This window comes from Pelobates fuscus, chromosome 9 (assembly GCF_036172605.1).
Source record: "Pelobates fuscus isolate aPelFus1 chromosome 9, aPelFus1.pri, whole genome shotgun sequence".
NCBI lineage: Eukaryota > Metazoa > Chordata > Amphibia > Anura > Pelobatidae > Pelobates > Pelobates fuscus.
In genome coordinates, this window is record NC_086325.1 from 163,065,848 (window position 1) to 163,086,672 (window position 20,825).

General features: G+C 43.0%; 1 protein-coding gene across 1 annotated transcript; it reads left to right on the forward strand.

Moving 5' to 3' along the window:
- Positions 1-8,315: 8,315 nt before the first annotated feature.
- LOC134573278 (ficolin-1-B-like) lies at positions 8,316-20,446 on the forward strand. Its single transcript, XM_063432936.1, has 10 exons — positions 8,316-8,420; positions 10,505-10,618; positions 10,965-11,018; positions 11,404-11,439; positions 11,940-11,975; positions 13,091-13,135; positions 14,122-14,249; positions 16,185-16,314; positions 18,968-19,102; positions 19,884-20,446. The coding sequence occupies exons 1-10, from the start codon at positions 8,342-8,344 to the stop codon at positions 20,129-20,131; spliced, it is 1,005 nt and encodes a 334-aa protein (XP_063289006.1). The 5' UTR covers positions 8,316-8,341; the 3' UTR covers positions 20,132-20,446.
- Positions 20,447-20,825: the final 379 nt, after the last annotated feature.

A 20,825-nucleotide genomic window follows, 5' to 3' on the forward strand; every position in this document is an offset into this window, starting at 1 on the left:
GTGACAACGCGTCCTCGTTCATCGCCTCCTCCCACCTGTCATTACGTCACGTACAAACCCCGCCCCCTCTTTAAATCCACGGCCCGTCACGGTCGGAACTCCTCCCCCAGAGCATCTGAACCCCACCCCTAAACATCGTAGCCCCTCCCCAGAAGCACGGAAAACCCACCCCTAAACCGCGTAACCCCTCCCCTAACACAACTCCTCCCCATACATGTTACAAACTCCTCGCCAGGACACCGGGACTCCGCCCCTCGCAGGCAGAGTGTAATTACCCAGAGTGCAGTTCGCTCAGTGACACAGCCAGTGTCCCCTCAGAGCTCCATTATTGTTTATTATTATTATTACTTATTATTTATTATTTATTTATTATTATTTATTTTTACTTTTTATTATTATCCCCTTATGGATGTGTTCATTAAGCTGTATGTGTGTATTAGGCAGACCTAACTGGAAACAATATGGCAACATTTAAACCAAAATAGCTGATCTAGAAGATGCACACACCCTGACACAACAACACACACTGACATATACACACCCTGACACAACAACACACACTGACATATACACACCCTGACACACAGATAAACACACACATATACACACATACACAGGCAGATACACAGAAACACACACTGACACATACATGCACCTTCACATAGATACACACTGACATATACACACACAATCTAACATACATACACGCATTCATCATTTTTTTATTTGCTGCCTCCTTTCAGCTTACCTTTTGTGTCCAGGAGGGTGGCTTGCTTGGGATCCTACCAAAATATGTTTTAATAATAGAAGTTACATTAGTTACATAGTGTTCCTTACCACCCACTCCCCTCCCCTGCCCCATAGTGTTCCTTACCACCCACTCCCCTCCCCTGCCCCATAGTGTTCCTTACCACCCACTCCCCTCCCCTGCCCCATAGTGTTCCTTACCACCGACTCCCCTCCCCTGTCCCATAGTGTTCCTTACCACCCACTCCCCTCCCCTGCCCCATAGTGTTCCTTACCACCCACTCCCCTCCCCTGTCCCATAGTGTTCCTTACCACCCACTCCCCTCCCCTGTCCCATAGTGTTCCTTACCACCGACTCCCCTCCCCTGTCCCATAGTGTTCCTTACCACCGATCCCCTCCCCTGTCCCATAGTGTTCCTTACCACCCACTCCCCTCCCCTGTCCCATAGTGTTCCTTACCACCAACTCCCCTCCCCTGTCCCATAGTGTTCCTTACCACCGACTCCCCTCCCCTGTCCCATAGTGTTCCTTACCACCGACTCCCCTCCCCTGTCCCATAGTGTTCCTTACCACCCACTCCCCTTCCCTGTCCCATAGTGTTCCTTACCACCCACTCCCCTCCCCTTTCCCATAGTGTTCCTTACCACCCACTCCCCTCCCCTGTCCCATAGTGTTCCTTACCACCGACTCCCCTCCCCTGTCCCATAGTGTTCCTTACCACCCACTCCCCTCCCCTGTCCCATAGTGTTCCTTACCACCCACTCCCCTCCCCTGTCCCATAGTGTTCCTTACCACCCACTCCCCTCCCCTGTCCCATAGTGTTCCTTACCACCGACTCCCCTCCCCTGTCCCATAGTGTTCCTTACCACCCACTCCCCTCCCCTGTCCCATAGTGTTCCTTACCACCGACTCCCCTCCCCTGTCCCATAGTGTTCCTTACCACCCACTCCCCTCCCCTGTCCCATAGTGTTCCTTACCACCCACTCCCCTCCCCTGTCCCATAGTGTTCCTTACCACCGACTCCCCTCCCCTGTCCCATAGTGTTCCTTACCACCCACTCCCCTCCCCTGTCCCATAGTGTTCCTTACCACCGACTCCCCTCCCCTGTCCCATAGTGTTCCTTACCACCCACTCCCCTCCCCTGTCCCATAGTGTTCCTTACCACCCACTCCCCTCCCCTGTCCCATAGTGTTCCTTACCACCCACTCCCCTCCCCTGTCCCATAGTGTTCCTTACCACCGACTCCCCTCCCCTGTCCCATAGTGTTCCTTACCACCCACTCCCCTCCCCTGTCCCATAGTGTTCCTTACCACCCACTCCCCTCCCCTGCCCCATAGTGTTCCTTACCACCGACTCCCCTCCCCTGTCCCATAGTGTTCCTTACCACCCACTCCCCTCCCCTGTCCCATAGTGTTCCTTACCACCCACTCCCCTCCCCTGTCCCATAGTGTTCCTTACCACCCACTCCCCTCCCCTGTCCCATAGTGTTCCTTACCACCGACTCCCCTCCCCTGTCCCATAGTGTTCCTTACCACCGATCCCCTCCCCTGTCCCATAGTGTTCCTTACCACCCACTCCCCTCCCCTGTCCCATAGTGTTCCTTACCACCGACTCCCCTCCCCTGTCCCATAGTGTTCCTTACCACCGACTCCCCTCCCCTGTCCCATAGTGTTCCTTACCACCGACTCCCCTCCCCTGTCCCATAGTGTTCCTTACCACCCACTCCCCTTCCCTGTCCCATAGTGTTCCTTACCACCCACTCCCCTCCCCTTTCCCATAGTGTTCCTTACCACCCACTCCCCTCCCCTGTCCCATAGTGTTCCTTACCACCGACTCCCCTCCCCTGTCCCATAGTGTTCCTTACCACCCACTCCCCTCCCCTGTCCCATAGTGTTCCTTACCACCCACTCCCCTCCCCTGTCCCATAGTGTTCCTTACCACCCACTCCCCTCCCCTGTCCCATAGTGTTCCTTACCACCGACTCCCCTCCCCTGTCCCATAGTGTTCCTTACCACCCACTCCCCTCCCCTGTCCCATAGTGTTCCTTACCACCGACTCCCCTCCCCTGTCCCATAGTGTTCCTTACCACCGACTCCCCTCCCCTGTCCCATAGTGTTCCTTACCACCCACTCCCCTCCCCTGTCCCATAGTGTTCCTTACCACCGACTCCCCTCCCCTGTCCCATAGTGTTCCTTACCACCCACTCCCCTCCCCTGTCCCATAGTGTTCCTTACCACCGACTCCCCTCCCCTGTCCCATAGTGTTCCTTACCACCCACTCCCCTCCCCTGTCCCATAGTGTTCCTTACCACCCACTCCCCTCCCCTGTCCCATAGTGTTCCTTACCACCCACTCCCCTCCCCTGTCCCATAGTGTTCCTTACCACCGACTCCCCTCCCCTGTCCCATAGTGTTCCTTACCACCCACTCCCCTCCCCTGTCCCATAGTGTTCCTTACCACCCACTCCCCTCCCCTGTCCCATAGTGTTCCTTACCACCCACTCCCCTCCCCTGTCCCATAGTGTTCCTTACCACCGACTCCCCTCCCCTGTCCCATAGTGTTCCTTACCACCCACTCCCCTCCCCTGTCCCATAGTGTTCCTTACCACCCACTCCCCTCCCCTGTCCCATAGTGTTCCTTACCACCCACTCCCCTCCCCTGTCCCATAGTGTTCCTTACCACCCACTCCCCTCCCCTGTCCCATAGTGTTCCTTATCACCCACTCCCCTCCCCTGTCCCATAGTGTTCCTTACCACCCACTCCCCTTCCCTGTCCCATAGTGTTCCTTACCACCCACTCCCCTCCCCTGTCCCATAGTGTTCCTTACCACCCACTCCCCTCCCCTGTCCCATAGTGTTCCTTACCACCCACTCCCCTCCCCTGTCCCATAGTGTTCCTTACCACCCACTCCCCTTCCCTGTCCCATAGTGTTCCTTACCACCGACTCCCCTCCCCTGTCCCATAGTGTTCCTTACCACCCACTCCCCTCCCCTGTCCCATAGTGTTCCTTACCACCCACTCCCCTCCCCTGTCCCATAGTGTTCCTTACCACCCACTCCCCTCCCCTGTCCCATAGTGTTCCTTACCACCCACTCCCCTCCCCTGTCCCATAGTGTTCCTTACCACACACTCCCCTCCCCTGTCCCATAGTGTTCCTTACCACCCACTCCCCTCCCCTGTCCCATAGTGTTCCTTACCACCCACTCCCCTCCCCTGTCCCATAGTGTTCCTTACCACCGACTCCCCTCCCCTGTCCCATAGTGTTCCTTACCACCCACTCCCCTCCCCTGTCCCATAGTGTTCCTTACCACCCACTCCCCTCCCCTGTCCCATAGTGTTCCTTACCACCCACTCCCCTCCCCTGTCCCATAGTGTTCCTTACCACCCACTCCCCTCCCCTGTCCCATAGTGTTCCTAACCACCCACTCCCCTCCCCTGTCCCATAGTGTTCCTTACCACCCACTCCCCTCCCCTGTCCCATAGTGTTCCTTACCACCCACTCCCCTCCCCTGTCCCATAGTGTTCCTTACCACCCACTCCCCTCCCCTGTCCCATAGTGTTCCTTACCACCCACTCCCCTCCCCTGTCCCATAGTGTTCCTTACCACCGACTCCTCTCCCCTGTCCCATAGTGTTCCTTACCACCGACTCCCCTCCCCTGTCCCATAGTGTTCCTTACCACCCACTCCCCTCCCCTGTCCCATAGTGTTCCTTACCACCGGCTCCCCTCCCCTGTCCCATAGTGTTCCTTACCACCGACTCCCCTCCCCTGTCCCATAGTGTTCCTTACCACCCACTCCCCTCCCCTGTCCCATAGTGTTCCTTACCACCCACTCCCCTCCCCTGTCCCATAGTGTTCCTTACCACCCACTCCCCTCCCCTGTCCCATAGTGTTCCTTACCACCCACTCCCCTCCCCTGTCCCATAGTGTTCCTTACCACCCACTCCCCTCCCCTGTCCCATAGTGTTCCTTACCACCCACTCCCCTCCCCTGTCCCATAGTGTTCCTTACCACCCACTCCCCTCCCCTGTCCCATAGTGTTCCTTACCACCCACTCCCCTCCCCTGTCCCATAGTGTTCCTTATCACCCACTCCCCTCCCCTGTCCCATAGTGTTCCTTACCACCCACTACCCTTCCCTGTCCCATAGTGTTCCTTACCACCCACTCCCCTCCCCTGTCCCATAGTGTTCCTTATCACCCACTCCCCTCCCCTGTCCCATAGTGTTCCTTACCACCCACTCCCCTCCCCTGTCCCATAGTGTTCCTTACCACCCACTCCCCTTCCCTGTCCCATAGTGTTCCTTACCACCCACTCCCCTCCCCTGTCCCATAGTGTTCCTTACCACCGACTCCCCTCCCCTGTCCCATAGTGTTCCTTACCACCCACTCCCCTCCCCTGTCCCATAGTGTTCCTTACCACCCACTCCCCTCCCCTGTCCCATAGTGTTCCTTACCACCCACTCCCCTCCCCTGTCCCATAGTGTTACTTACCACCCACTCCCCTCCCCTGTCCCATAGTGTTCCTTACCACCGACTCCCCTCCCCTGTCCCATAGTGTTCCTTACCACCCACTCCCCTCCCCTGTCCCATAGTGTTCCTTACCACCCACTCCCCTCCCCTGTCCCATAGTGTTCCTTACCACCCACTCCCCTCCCCTGTCCCATAGTGTTACTTACCACCCACTCCCCTCCCCTGTCCCATAGTGTTCCTTACCACCGACTCCCCTCCCCTGTCCCATAGTGTTCCTTACCACCCACTCCCCTCCCCTGTCCCATAGTGTTCCTTACCACCCACTCCCCTCCCCTGTCCCATAGTGTTCCTTACCATAGTGCATCTTTTAGAGAAAAAAAATATGGTATCTAAAAGTCTACTCTTACCTAAGACTCTTATTTAGTTATTAAAAATTATTTTTAAAAAAAACTATACAATTCCTAACTTTCCTTGTTATCGAGAAGGGATTATTGTATCAATCGGTATTTTAAAATACCACTAATGTTTACATAAATATTTCTAATCCATTAATAGCATGCGCCTACATACATATAGAGAAAGGGAGGCACTATTGGGAGTTATTGTGCCCCTATAGATAGGCCTCCATTGCTTAGTTGTTTAGTGCAGTAAGTGTCACGCAATCTCTGAGTCACAGGTTCCACTAATGACAAGATTTGTGGCCTTTCATTATGCCTAGGTCAATAAAAGGATTGTAATGGAATTAGGCACTGGCCCATCTCTATTTCTCTCTATCTACATATTGTTTTCATTATTTCCCGTATCTGCCTACAACATGGCAGTATGTTTCACAATCAACATTTCTTGTTATGATTTAGAGTGTTGCAACCACTTTATTGTGAAATAATTGGCAAAGAGGGCTCGATTTTATCTGCACGCTCAATAAAATGATAAACAAAAACTATGTTTGTAAAACTGGCTTTTTATATACCAAACACTTTATTCACTAAAATAAGAATTCAAAGAGTTTTTCAAATATAAGGCCAAAGCAACCAAACTGGAAGATGACTTTTGAGAATTTGTCTGGTTCGGCAAGGTAATTTACACAAAAGGCTCCGAATGACACTGAATATGGTCTGGATTTTAGCTGGATCAAGTGCTGCCGGATGGCAAATAATTAAAGAAACACTATAGGGTCAGGAACACAAAACATGTATTCCAGACCCTATAGTGTTTAACCCCTTAAGGACCAAACTTCTGGAATAAAAGGGAATCATGACATGTCACACATGTCATGTGTCCTTAAGGGGTTAAAACATCATCAAGCCCACCTGGCCCCTCTTGCCTCCATAAATATAGTAAAATCTTACCTTTATTCCAGTCTGCTGCTGCTGGTTCTGCCCCTGATCTGCCTCATTGGCTGATATCATCTGAAGTGTTGATCTGAGCCAATCACAATGCTTTCCCATAGGGTTGGATGAGATTGTCAAGGAGGTAGACTAGGGGCAGAGCCAAACACAGCTCTGGCCAATCAACATCTCCTCATAGATCATACTGTGCATAACACTGTCCACCACCCAAATTTGTGACATTGCCCTCCTCCCGTGGTTAGGTGTCCCAAATGAAAATAAAGTACCCCTTCTTAACCCCACTAATAACAGTGAGGTGGGATCTAATAAAACTAATGCATGTAAACAAAAAATCATACTTACTATCGGATGTTTTCTTTTTTCTAAATCTTCTTTTCTTCAGTCCCAAAGTGGGACTAAATAAAATCCATAATAACCTGATGCATCTACTGAAACAAAACAACCCCCCCCCCCCCACCACCTAATTGACAGAAAACCTAACTGGAAAAATTAAAAACCAAATGTAACAAAAAAATAGATGGATCCATCCACCTTCGCCCCATATATTCTCCGCACAGAATGAGTTTCAAGCTATATCACGCTTTAAATTCACATTAGAACGCTCTGATTAGCTCATACGCCAAACAACCAGAGCACTCTCAAGGGCAAGTCTCATTTCTCTCGAGACTTTCAATGGGCGTCCACACAAGGGAGTGACAATGGCAAATGGCATACATTTTTGGGGGGGAGTGGTCAATTTTTTTCAACCCTTTCTTGTATATTTTATTAGTAGCATCTACCCACCAACCATGGATGGTGTCTGGGGGGCACTCTTGTCCCCCCATATTATAACTAATGTCCCCACCTGCCCCATATGCTTAAAGGCTCCAGGGGAGTCTCCCCCAATATAAAATTAGTAGACACCTACTGCTGGGACATTGAGTCCACCTGTATACATTTTGTAGCCTCTACCCACTGACTATGCCACTCTGTCTACTCCCCACCCATTATTATTTAATGTAATGTTCCCCACCCAATGCACACGAGTTGGTGCAGAGGGGGGAATTACGTCTGACCGGATTTTCGATGAGTAAATATGAGAATTGCAATTCTAGTTGTCTGAATTCTGCAATTTTGGTTAATTGCTTGTTGGTTTTCAATTCAGTACAATTTACTGTTTAGTGAATGAAGCACTCAATTCATACCACTGGGGGTAATAATCTATTGTTAAAAGTGTCATTTTTTTTTTGGATCTGGTTGGGTGAGGAGGGTTCAATCATTTAAAAAAATCACATGGTTTCTGATCAGATTTACACCAGGGGCCAATTATTCCAAAACATGCAGGTTTTCTGCAGTAGTAAAACCAACATTTATCTTTTGTCTAACTTGTAATCTTTCATTCACATATCATAAAAAACATGCAGGGTTATTCACTAAAGCAAGAATTATTGGCAAATTAGCGTAAATTCTAATTGAATTTTAAACGTAAGACCAAAATAACTAAATTGGCTTGGAAGGTTATTCTAGTGCTACTACTTTGGCCTTAAATTTGAAATTCACTTTGGATCTTGACATTTCTCACTTTAGCCATAAACCCTATCTCTGGTGATAAATATATTGTTTTTGCAATTAAAACTAACTCATGCTTCAAGTAGCAACTTTTTACCCAGAATGTAAGCGTTTAAACATCTGACCTTGAACCTTGTGGGCACTCAGGAGGGGGCGGGATAGTAACTGGAACAGCTGTCACTGACCATATAAACAGAAAGAGACTGTCTGAATTCCTTACATACACCATGGCACTGCCCACGTTGGTTATACTGCCTGTTACCTGGGTCCTGCTGGCTCTTTCTACTGCGCAAAACACCTGCCCAGGTAAGTGTTACATCACACAGTACTGAAGGTCTTAAAACTGGCTGATAGTCACATGCAAATAATTACACTCAGTCTGCTAAAGGCATTCATTAATTTAAACCGAAAAACAATTTCATGCAAAAAAATGGAATTTAACTGAAAATCATTTCTCCAACTCGGCTGTAGTCATAGTATGGCTATTCTAGTCTAAATTTAGCTTCTGAGGTTTTAAATTCACTACAATTCAGAGTGATTTGATATTTTTTAGACCAAATTAGCCATACTAAAAACTGACTTGAAGAAATTCTATTTCAATTCTAGACAATTCAAACCTTATAGAAGAGTTGACTGTTGAAAAGTATTTTGTGAGGTTTAGTCTTATTGAATGTTATAAACCCCAAACTGAAGTGATATGGCCTGCTTTATAAAAAGAGTAGTACATGCATGGTATGTCCTCCCAGCTGAAATGCCCGGTGGGGGGCTTAGCACAGGAGAGATAACGATATAAGCAGGAGCTTCTGGCAAACCCCAAGTAAGGAGTTGAACCATTCTAAAATGATTTGACTACAGACACTCCTCACTTATCGATCGAGTTCCATTCCTATGACCCAGTCGTAGAACGAATTGGTAGGTAAGTGAGGAGTTAAGGGATTCCCTGCTCTGGTGCTTTCGTCTATGTTCGGGAAAACTTCCCCGAACATAAACAAACTCACCAGAGCAGGAAATCCCTCTAATCTATGTTCAGGGAAATTTCCCCAAACATAGATTAGAGAGATTCCCTGCTTGATGCATTCGTCTATGCTTGGGGACGTTTCCCCGAACATAGACATGGGAGATTTCCCCGAACATAGATTAGAGGGATTCCCTGATCTGATGCGTTCGATTATGTTCGGGGAAGTTTCTCTAAACATAGACAAATGCACCAGAGCAGGGAGTACCCACGGCAGCTCGCACTTACCACTGGTCGTAAGTGCGAGCCGTCGTAAAACACGGAGGTCGCAAAATGAGGACCACCTGTACTTATAAGGGGCGGGAGCGCTACATCACTCATGTTGCTTTAACTATCAAAACTGGAAAACACAAATATAGCTTGGAGGGATCACTGGATCAAGTGTTTAAAATGCAGAGTAAGGAACAGCGCGCGCACACACACACACACACACACACAAATCAAAATTTTACAAGACTGCTTAAAATCACCTACCTCAGCAAACAAATATGGGGATTCAGTCACACTATATGGCCATATCGTGTTAAGCCCACCACTACATCACAGTAACCCAATATCCGTGGGTTCTAAACTAATGTTAACATGGGAGATTAACATGCTAACTGCAATACTTACAGCTTAAACTACTTCCAGAGACTCTTCAATGTATGCTTTCCTGTGGTCACCTTCAAATGAGCTCTATTAGTGGAAGGGTGGGTTTCTCAGAAGGAATCTGGTCTGGATTCCAAATATACATACAAAAAAGGTGAGTTGGAGGGCACACCCAGAACATACATTTCTCAGTAACTGTGCTGCTGTAAAGTTTCCCTTGTAAGTTTTTTGTGTGTGCTGTTCCTTAATTTGTATTTTGTATATATTTTTGTCTTTACGGCAGCACCACTGCTGAGAACTGCGTGTTCCACGAAATTTTCCTGGACATTTAGTTTTTATGTTTTAACTCGTACCTATCACTTAGAGAAAACGAAAACAGTGGTCAATTAAATTTTGTAGAATATAAAATTTTGGCTTTTCAATTTTGTAATGTCATTGGGTTTGCAGGACACGAAGACAAGTGATTTAAAATATTCCTGCTTTAGTACAGGGGAGGGCAATGAGCAGCTTAGCCTGGGCACCGGGAGGGACATACAAAATTCGAGATACTATTGTGAGGTTAATGCGCATGTGCAGCAAAACACTTCACTGCACCAATCAGCATCTCCTTATAGAGGTGCATTAAATTGCTTCATTTTAATTATCCTCACCAGAAAATAGATTTGTAATGTAATGTTTGTGTGACGTCCTCCGTGCAGTCTCCAGTCATAAGCTAAATACAGAGAGTTTATTCAATGTTCAGGAGGCTTTATAATTGCATTATTAACTATTTCTTTATTTCTAGAGGTGAAATTTACTGGCTTAAGTGGAACAGAAAAAGTTACTATTATTCAAGGATGTCCTGGTGTTCCAGGAACTGCCGGACCCAAAGGAGAATTAGGGCCCCAAGGGCCAAGAGGTACTATTATTCTTGTCAACTGGGACTGTTATGAATCTTATTCCTTTTTATGACATTATTGCTTATTTTTTTATTGGTACCACTGTGTCTTACAATGTAACATTTCCAATTGTAATAGAAATGCATTATCTCCTTTAGTCTGGTAGGTCAGAAGATTCACATTCTACAGAGTAGAGGGTCTTCGACGAGCCAGTGTACATAAAGATGTCCCACGCATTTTAGGGCATTAAACTCTCCTCTAGAACATGCAATGAAAATCCTGAGATACACGTATGAACTATTGACTTTGCCTAATAAAACATAAATATGTGTCTTCATTTTTATTAAAATGTTCTCACACTTTCAGGTGAGAAAGGTCTTCCGGGCATTATTGGTAAAATGGGCCCTCCCGGGTCAAAAGGTGAGCATAACATTGACTTGTATTGGTCCATTGGTCTATAAGGTCCATCATGTAGTTGATTTTCAGAGGTTTTATCGGGGAAGATACAACAATAAAAGAGGGGTCTTATTTATACCCATTTGTTATGTTTCCTAGATCTGCTAGGCATCAATCTGCTGTACTTATTGACGCAGTAGCTGCCTCAATTTTTTAAGAATTACACCTCTAATTGTCCTTGGCAAGCCTTATATCTAACGTCATGTTAGCTGTAGTTCTGTTGGGGACATTTTAAATACCTCTGCTCTAATTTTTAGGTCCTAATTATTGGGGACCTTTGTTCTTTATCAATGTCTCAGTATTTATTGGCTTTATTGTGACAAATAAGAGAGCTTGATTTGCTTTTTAGGAGAAAGTTCTTCATCCGGATCTCGAGGTTTTCCAGGTAAAAAATGGGACATCAAATTGTTTTTTTTTTTTTTTTATAAAAAAAGCTCTGCTTGTGATACAAATTTACAAAGGAAACCATTGTAATAATGGTAACTACTATGTTCTGTTTATTCCATTTCTTTTAATCCTTTGAGTGTCAGCTGGGTGTACACAATGTGGAACTAATACCTTGCTGTAAAAGTTCAAGCCCTCAGCCACCACAACAGAAAATGTTTTAACACAGTCCCAGCTTTAGAAGTATAAATAATGTGAGAGAACTATACATTTATATATAGACTATACATCTGAACATGTGATGCCATGTTTTCCCACGCGTTTCACTAGATACAGCACTCTGTTGTTACACACTCTGAACAGCATTACTCTTAGTTCAGTTTTTTTTTTTTTATCATAAGGAACATTCCAGGAATGATCGTTTTACCTGGATTTTCTAATGGCCTTGCACTGATACTGTATTTTTTTCCTCTATAATTTTATGTTAATAATTATTACCAGGACCTGCTGGTGTTCCTGGGCTCCAAGGACCAAAAGGTAAGATTATTTGTGTTGAAAAAATGCTTTCTAAAATCACTTGGGGAATATTAAATTCACTATAAAATGAATATTGAGGTCAATGATTTTTTGTTAAACTATTTACATGACAAAGCATGTAGTGTAATCAGTAATGTATAAATGAAGTGTTCCATTTTAAAACTAGCCACACGTGGCTTTTTATGCATGGACTCCACAGCAACATTACAGGGGTTACAGGGGTTTTATTCCAGGAGTTTCTGTGTCTGAGACATAATTGAGCTCTAAACAGGATAACTCAAATACCTCTCAGATAAAGGAAATAACATAAAATCTTACAAATCACCCCAAAAACATAAAACATTTTTACAGGAACCCCACAATTCTTATATAGCCTGTGTCTGAGCACCAAACATATCAAAAAGTGTTCAGTTCAGTGAAACGGAATCCCCATTCAGAAGAAGTTTCGACCGGCCGGCCACGAGGGGTGCCCCAAAAGAGTTCCAGAGAATCCAGGTCAGCGGCCAGTCTCTGTTTGGGGGTTCCTGTGCGAACACCAACGAACGCTCTCCCCGTGCTTATAGGTAGTGAATGCTCCTCCCAGTCGGTAGTCCCTATCCCCGAACGTGGTTCGTGTAGCTGGTCGGGAAAGTGTATGGCAGCAGTACCATCTTTGCCGGGGTTCGCAACAGTGTGTAGCCAAAATGAGTTTCACACGCTCAACGACCATGTACTGCTGCCTGTGTTCCGTAGACAAGATGGCCACCCAGTGAAAGCACTTGAATAAATCCTTTAATTGCGGTTAACAGCCGGGGGTGGTCGGTGTTCTGAGTCAATAAAAAGAGGGGGACCCCACAAGTTCTGTTCAGTTCACGAACGAACAGGGGGATACGGGTCTGTTTGGTAAAACTACACATAAGTTCGGGCAACCCCAAGGAATGATAACAGGTCCACCACACTTCCAACTGAAGAATCAGTCAGCAGGCTAATGCCAAGATTGCAATTTGTATCCATGACAAAAGAGTTTAATAAACTCTGCTATTAAAAGGATGACTCACAGATCATACACTAGAATGGGCTATGTTTGTTTTACCAATAACCTTAACCTGTCATTGTATCTTTTTCCATGCTTTTAGGTGAAAAAGGCTCTCCAGGTACCACAAGTACACAAGGATCAAAAGGTAATAGAAATTATATTCATATCTGCAGCAATTAATCTAGCTATTGGCTGGAAAAACCAAGATATTTGTGATGGGGTCCAACTGTTTTCTGCATCTTGAAATAAAGCCCCTTCATTCAATCAAATCATGTTGCCGTCTGACTTGTTTGGATTTTATTTGCCCCTTTTCAAAGAGTGTTCAAGCTTTGATCTCCAATTAATGGTTGACTCCAATTTCCTGCAAGATAGATTTGAAGAGCATTTTAGCTAGAAGGCGAAGCTTGGACAGTCAAACTGTATTCTATGCAGTTCTCAGCATATTAAATTTGATACAACATTGCCCACATACCTCCTTGACGATTTGGGAAGGATGGACAAAAAACATGACCCCCAGTTATTGATGATTCCATAAATACAGCACTACAAAGCTGTCTGTCTGTCACGGAGTTAGACATCATTTAATTAGATCCCTTTTATTTAATATGATCGCTTATATGTGTGTATTTTAACATGATTTGTTAAATGAAGACATCAAAGGGACGCCCCAAGTGCCTCCAGACCAGTGTAGAGTCCATTCTCAGATCCAACAATAAAAGTAAATGGCACAAACTGGAGAGGGTCCAATGCAGCTCTATTAAATCACAATAGGCTAAGTTTTGGCTCTTGTAATTCAATAAATTCTCATTGTGTCTAGTCCTTTCCTTGCGGAATATAAGGGCACATGACCATACTTAAAGATCAGCGTTTCGTAATTATCAGAAAACAAAATTCCATCAGCCAATCTTTATACTGGCAAAGAGCAGACCTCTCCTACATTAAAATCTAAAAATACAAAAGTTATATACCCCAAAGTAAAGTGGGAGGGGTATTCGGGGCTAGTTCTGTCTTTTGAATTTTACATTTAATTAAATAAATCGCTGGAAACAGATGGCCAACTACTATCTGTGTAACTAGAATAACTTAAAAGAAGATTTTATTTAATTAAGCTGATTATTTCATATTTTATAGGAGTTAAAAACTGCAAAGAACTTCTGGAACAAGGGAATACTTTGAATGGCTGGTACTTAATTCAACCCAATGACCGCAAGTCACTGATGGTGAAGTGTGACATGGAGACTGATGGCGGCGGATGGATAGTAAGTACAGATAACATCTGCTTAAAGGGACAGTTCATAAAAATGCTTATTATAAAAAATATACTGTTAAAGGGAATCTCCAATGCCAGGAAAACAATCTGTTTTCCTGGCACTGCAGGATTCCTCTCCCTCCCACCCCCCAATCCCCAGTTGCTGAAGGGTTGAAAACCCCTTCAGTGACTTACCTGAGGCAGCGACATGTCCCACGTCGCTGCTTCCTCCTCCCCCGTCCTCCTCCTTCTGACTCCGTCGGCCGGTGGGCAAGACTGCAATAATTACACTTGCAGGGTTAAGGGTAGTGGGAGTTGGCACCCAGGCCACTCCAATGGGCAGAAGTGGTCCCTTTAATTTGATAGGTATGCTAAATCCCAAAATATATATATTGTATATTCTATATATGTGCGTTAATAATGTGCTTTTTTTTCATTTTATTATTATTATTTTTTTTTAATACAGACTGTTTTTTCTCACTAAATTGATGAAATTAAAATCAGGTTGGCAAGGTTTACCTATTTTTGAAAAATGTCCTGCTCAACTCTAGTCCCATGTTGGCTATTTTATTTTAGAGAATTTAAGAGAACTATCACATTAATAAATATACTTTTTATGTATTGACACTGAAAAGGCAACTTCACTATTCTTTGAAAACCAAGATATAAATCTCCAGCAGGTATAAAGAGAATGCAAAACTATCTCTCTCAAAAGCCAGCGGACAAACGCACAATGTACCCATGCAGCGACTATACATTCCCCATGGCAATAATCAACATCATTTTCACAGATTCAAACCTAATGGACATTGATGACATTTGTGACTTACTTTGCAACAGCGGTCAAGTCACTGACACAGTAAATTTATTTTTTTCCACTTTTGGGATGCAAAGATTAGTCACCACTATTGTTGGTTAATCCACATCTGTTAAAGTGGCTCTGTCATTCATGCCCCATGAAATCTTTATGAACTTAAATACCGTACTTAAAGTAGGGACTAATGTATTTCTCTTTGCTTGACAAAACTTGCCAAAAGGCTGACCTACCACTGGTAAGTGTTTCATTACCTTACCACGGCCTTGCACATTTCGAGTGGGCACTTACGCATACGGCTTTTGATGTCCCCAGCACTACACGGTGCCCCAATGCCTTGTACTGACATCATTCACGGCAATTTATATGGTGCTATTTTATGACCTCGATATTCCAGGGTGACATCACTTACCTGTAACCAATCACTACACAATATAGTATATATAACTTCATGGTTATTCCTATTACTTGTATCTCTGTGCTAGCCCGGCCATTCTAAGGACTTGTGTGTTAGGGTAAGGTCAGTCCTGAGAATACGTTTTGTCTATTCCCCCCCGAAAGGCATTGTCATTGAAGTTCTTCACAGTCTATCTCCTCCATAGACATTAGCATGCATGACAGAGGAGTCCTGGTGTGGGCTCCTGGCAAAGGAAGTGCCAGAAGCTTCAGGTAAGTAAAACCTAAATTTCCCAACACCCCCCAGACATCCACATACCAAGCGGCGATGTTACCAAATATGCAAAGACCCCAGACAGTGACAGTGCAGCTTTAATTGTTACTGTTTTATATTTTTGGTCAAATTGCAATTATGTGAACGTTTATTATGTATCTGGCATGGGAGAAGGACCACAAAATCAAAGTGGACGTGGCTCAATTAAACTGTAGATCACAGGTGACCTGACATTATTCTATAGTTTTTGTAATCTTACCAAACATGTCAACAAGCGATGTTCAGTGATCCTACATCCCATGGTTGGACCTGTGTGATAATATTTAAATACTGCTATTAATATTGTGATTTATTACCACTCACCTAACAGACTGTATTACACAAGAGAAGTTTATCCACTAAGCTATATGCCTATTTAAACATTACACAAAGCATGCTAAATTTATACATCACCCCAACAGGTATTCCAGCGGCGCCAGGACGGCTCCGTGGACTTTTATCAGGACTGGAAAACCTACAAAAAGGGCTTTGGAAACCAAAACAGTGAGTTTTGGTTGGGAAGTGATAATCTTAATGCCCTAACATCAACAGGTAAAGTGGTGTTTTGTAAAATGTGCAGGTTTTATGTTTGTTTCATTTTTAAAAGTAGCAAAGCTCCTATAGCCTCAGAATGTAAATCTTGACATCTTTGGTCAAATGTCTAGGAAATAGAATGCAAAGTGACTGCAAAAAGGTTATTCACTACAATGTGACTTGTCGGGGATTCAAGGTTAATCTAAGGTTTTCTATGTATGGAATATAGATTGAATAATATCTGATGATATTCACACACACATAGAGCCTTCAGGGACCCTGTAGTTCTTTGTTTTAAGCGGTGATATAAACACTTATGAATGGCAGATGGCCAATAAACAGACTTTGCTTAAAATATATATAAATTTAATAATACACACCAGAAAATGCAAAGCAACAAAACAATACAACTATAATGCAATTTGCTATATTATATGTGAGTTTCTATCAACAAGTCAATGAATTTACTTGACGAGCCTAAGAGTCAACATTACACTTTGTCTCATTTATAATCTTATCAGCAAAGGACAATAAAAGCTATTGCAAACTTCACAGCAGAACCAGTATTCAGAATTATTCATATGACACCCCTTGCATTAATGATACAATTGTCATTTTATTAATTGGTTAAATATTAACCAACCCTGCCAAGTATATACCATCAGTTTAACTACAGTACGTTTATATAAGGTTTCTGGTAGCCTTAGTATATATATATTGAACTGATCTACTTCTAAATAAGGAATCAGGAATGTTCCGACTTGGGAAGTTATATCGGACTCAGGCTGCAGGTAGAATGAGATATAACTGTTCTATCAATAGGGATCAGTTCACAATATAGACACATAGGGCATTCAATAGTCCAGCTTATTTAATATAAAGTAAAGAGAAACCTTTATACATTACCAAGAGTCTAGGGTGAAGGAACTCAATTTGGGATTCTCCTCTCTGGGTGCTCTGGTGTGTAACTCAGTCTATTGCCCTCAGTCAGTCAATCTCCCCCTTTCTTAGCCCTCTGTTTTCTCATTTGATCTTTTTTTAAGATGATCTGAAGACATTGACCCTCTCCTTCTTTTATTTTTCTCCCTATTTAACCATTATTTCCCCCCCTTATCAGTTCTTGCCCCTTGTTTGTAAACGGGCGGTACCTGGGACCTAAATCTGGCTTTTGATTGGTTATGGGTGTATCTTAATATTTAATTATTAATGTGGCCCTAAGGGACTTTCATCAATAGATGGCACTATTTACCTAGGAATGAAGACCCGAATTAGATCATTGATGACCTGGTTAAATAAATGAATTGACCTTTAATTCACCTATACTGGGGATATTTCAAATTACATTAAATATCTGTCTTTGGTTATGTATATTCGTTGATTGAAACAGGGTTGGTTATAATAATAATCATGCAATATGTCTATATCCTGTATCCATCTAACCTGTAAGAATAACTGATTGATACATTCATCTTTACAAAGAAAAATAGAATCTAATTATATTAGTATATCTATATTACCTTTTACCCCTGAATCAGTCAAGGATGCAGTTTTAGACATTACTGTAGCAATCACACATTTAGTTTGCGTTTGTATATCATGCATGATTCCAATAGATTAATTTACGTTCTAATATCCTGAAAATATGGAAGCGACCTCAGACTTTGGGTTTGTATGGCTGACAAACAAACTGGATCGCCTGTGATGTTTATGCACAAACAATTGCATAGTTTGTATACCCCTTTGAAGCTCTATGAGTTTAAGTATCTCGGATTGTAAAGTCCCATTGAGTAATGAACCATTGTTCTCGTTACCCTTGTACACTTATAGCTCACAAATTAAACTGTAGATAAGTATTCCTCCTGTTTACTTCTTAAGGTTACAAAATACAAAGTTCCTTTGACCTGTGTTGAAACAGCATTACGTAATGTCCAGGCCAAGCTCACCAGCATCCATATTGTTTTTCTTTTAATATTAAAAATTATGGGGCACCAAATAGCACAACAATATTTTTATAGGTATTATAATAATTAGTAGTAATAGTTGTGGTATTGTAATTATATATCCTTTGTTGTGCGGTTTTGTGTGCGCTGTCACTTGCAATTTCTCTTTTGTTTTTTCACGTGTACAAATACGCGGACAAATAGCAGCACCATTTTTAATCCCACTATTAACACCAATATCACTCTGTCTAGTTTGTGTACTTTTTTTGTGTGAATTCCCACATCAGCGAATAACCCTCCAAATGTTCTTTCATTTAGAGAAATGTTGTGGAAATGTAGACTACATGGCTAGAACCTTCTTTGGAGAGAAATTAAGGGTCCGTACTCATATCATTTTTACAGAAAAAGGTTCAAATGCATCAGCTGACCTCGGAGCAAGGGTGGTAGAGGCTAATGATGTGGAGGATTTTTAGCTCTTAAATAAGGACAGTGGGAATCTAGATCATATGGTCATTTGGTTTTAGATGTCGTCCATTTCTGCACTAGTTTAGTACATTTGGCTGTTTTTTGCTCACAATGCTCTGTAGAGATGACACTTTTGATGCAAAGGAAAATATGTGTTTATTAACTATTATCCCACTTGGTGTATATTCACTAAATAATTAGCTCTACTCCAACATTCCTGCAGAGGAAATACATTCACCTAAATTTTGCTTATTTCTTGCAAACAGGCTCGCATCAGTTACGTGTCGACTTTGTAGACTTTGAGAACGCCAAGACATTTGCAGTGTACAAAGATTTTAGAATTTCCTCTGAAATAGAGAACTACAAGCTGACAGTTGGGGAATATACTGCGGGCAATGCAGGTACTTGGTGCTTTGTATGCGGATAAATATGTTATAAAACAACAGCTCAACAAACCGTAACTGAATATTAAAAACTCAAGATTGATAATAATGTCACAAACATGACTCAACGTACACTATGCCTAAAACAGATCGGTAACACACATTTACACCTGTTTATTGAGGGGATGAAAGTTCCAGGACTCTCTTGCAAGCGCAAGCAGTACTGGCATGGGTATGCGCAAGGGGTGTGTCAGCCATGCATATTCTCATCCTAATTGGAGGCCAGTTGGTCCCGACAACCATTTATTATGCTACGTGCACTTTTAATCATTTTTAAGTAAAGAAAAGAATGGTTATTTATTGATTTATAACACCTTTACATTTGTTTAAAGAGTTATTCCAAAAACACTGTTTTCAAGATTCCAAGCACCATGACCACTACAATTAATTGGTTTCACGCCGCAATGAAATGTGTTGTGTTGTGCACCCTTATGAATACAGGTTCTGCCACTCCCCTGTACTGTGTATTGCTGACCTCACCTACAAATAAATATTGTTTTCACACATATATTGTCCGATTCCCTCCTCATTACACCCAACTCTTTATTTCAGACTTCAGAGATGTTATAAAATTGAGTTTTTTAGACATCACAGCAGCCAGTATTTAGGAGAGGTATTATGGCATTTTGGGATAAATGAAAGATTATGTACAAGTGGAGATAGCCAGCCTTGACCAGAACATTGAGAACCTCTCTGCACCATTTGATAAGTCTCTTCTTATATTCTTTTTCTGATCCAGGTGATTCTCTCGTTTACCATAATAACCGACCATTCACCACCAAAGACAAAGACAATGATGGAGACCCGAATAATTGTGCACAGATTTTTAAAGGTGGTTGGTGGTATGGGAATTGTCATCACTCCAATTTAAATGGCCTCTACAATGGAGGGGCACACAGTAGTTATGCAGATGGTGTCAACTGGAAGACAGGCAAAGGCCTGAACTACTCCTACAAAGTTGTTGAAATGAAGTTCAGGCCAAAGTAATCTACTGAAGATAGAATCAAAGCTATATTAGACTCATTTGTATCAAGCACTTCAAGGACTTTGGATGACAGAGAAAGGAGATCGAATATCCTGCAAGCTTGGTTATTATTGAGTATTTCTTTAAATCCCAAAATTATTTTCTTTAAGAAATACAAATTATCTGCGTACAGTCAGTACAGCTCCACAAAATATCTGTGCTATACATGCAAATTAAAATGAAAGCGTTTAATATGTGATGGGATGGAAAATGTTAATATGGGAAATGAAAACAAAAGAGTGAATAAATAACAATACAGTATATCTAGAAATAAAGTATATCTGATGTTTGCTTTAGTACACTGTTGTTCTTTGATGTAATTTTTGCTTTGCCTCCCTTTCTGTTGGTTTAATTAGATTTTATCTTCCTTAGATTGAGGCTTCCAGATTATCATTATTATTTATTTTTTCACCTTATTGTAGTTTATTTTATTTTGATATTTCTTAGTTAGATTTAATCATCTCATTGTGGTGTATTTGCACTCCACCCACTAGGATTTAATTTTTTTTATCTTTTCTTCGTGGTTCAATTTGCAATAGGTGAAACTGACTACCTAGCGATTAAAGGGTTTCTCCCTTTACCAGCATGGTCCTTTAAAGAAATAACACAAAAGCTTACATGCGATTTCACACCAAGGTCAGAGGGAGAGGCCATGTC

What these genes read in the sequence shown, in the direction of transcription:
- LOC134573278 (XM_063432936.1), top strand. Translation starts at nt 8,342, where the DNA reads ATGGCACTGCCCACGTTGGTTATACTGCCTGTTACCTGGGTCCTGCTG. An exon ending in GGGCCCTCCCGGGTCAAAAG is followed by an intron (nt 11,019 to 11,403) that starts GTGAGCATAACA and finishes TTTGCTTTTTAG; the next exon opens with GAGAAAGTTCTTCATCCGGA. An exon ending in TAATGCCCTAACATCAACAG is followed by an intron (nt 16,315 to 18,967) that starts GTAAAGTGGTGT and finishes TCTTGCAAACAG; the next exon opens with GCTCGCATCAGTTACGTGTC.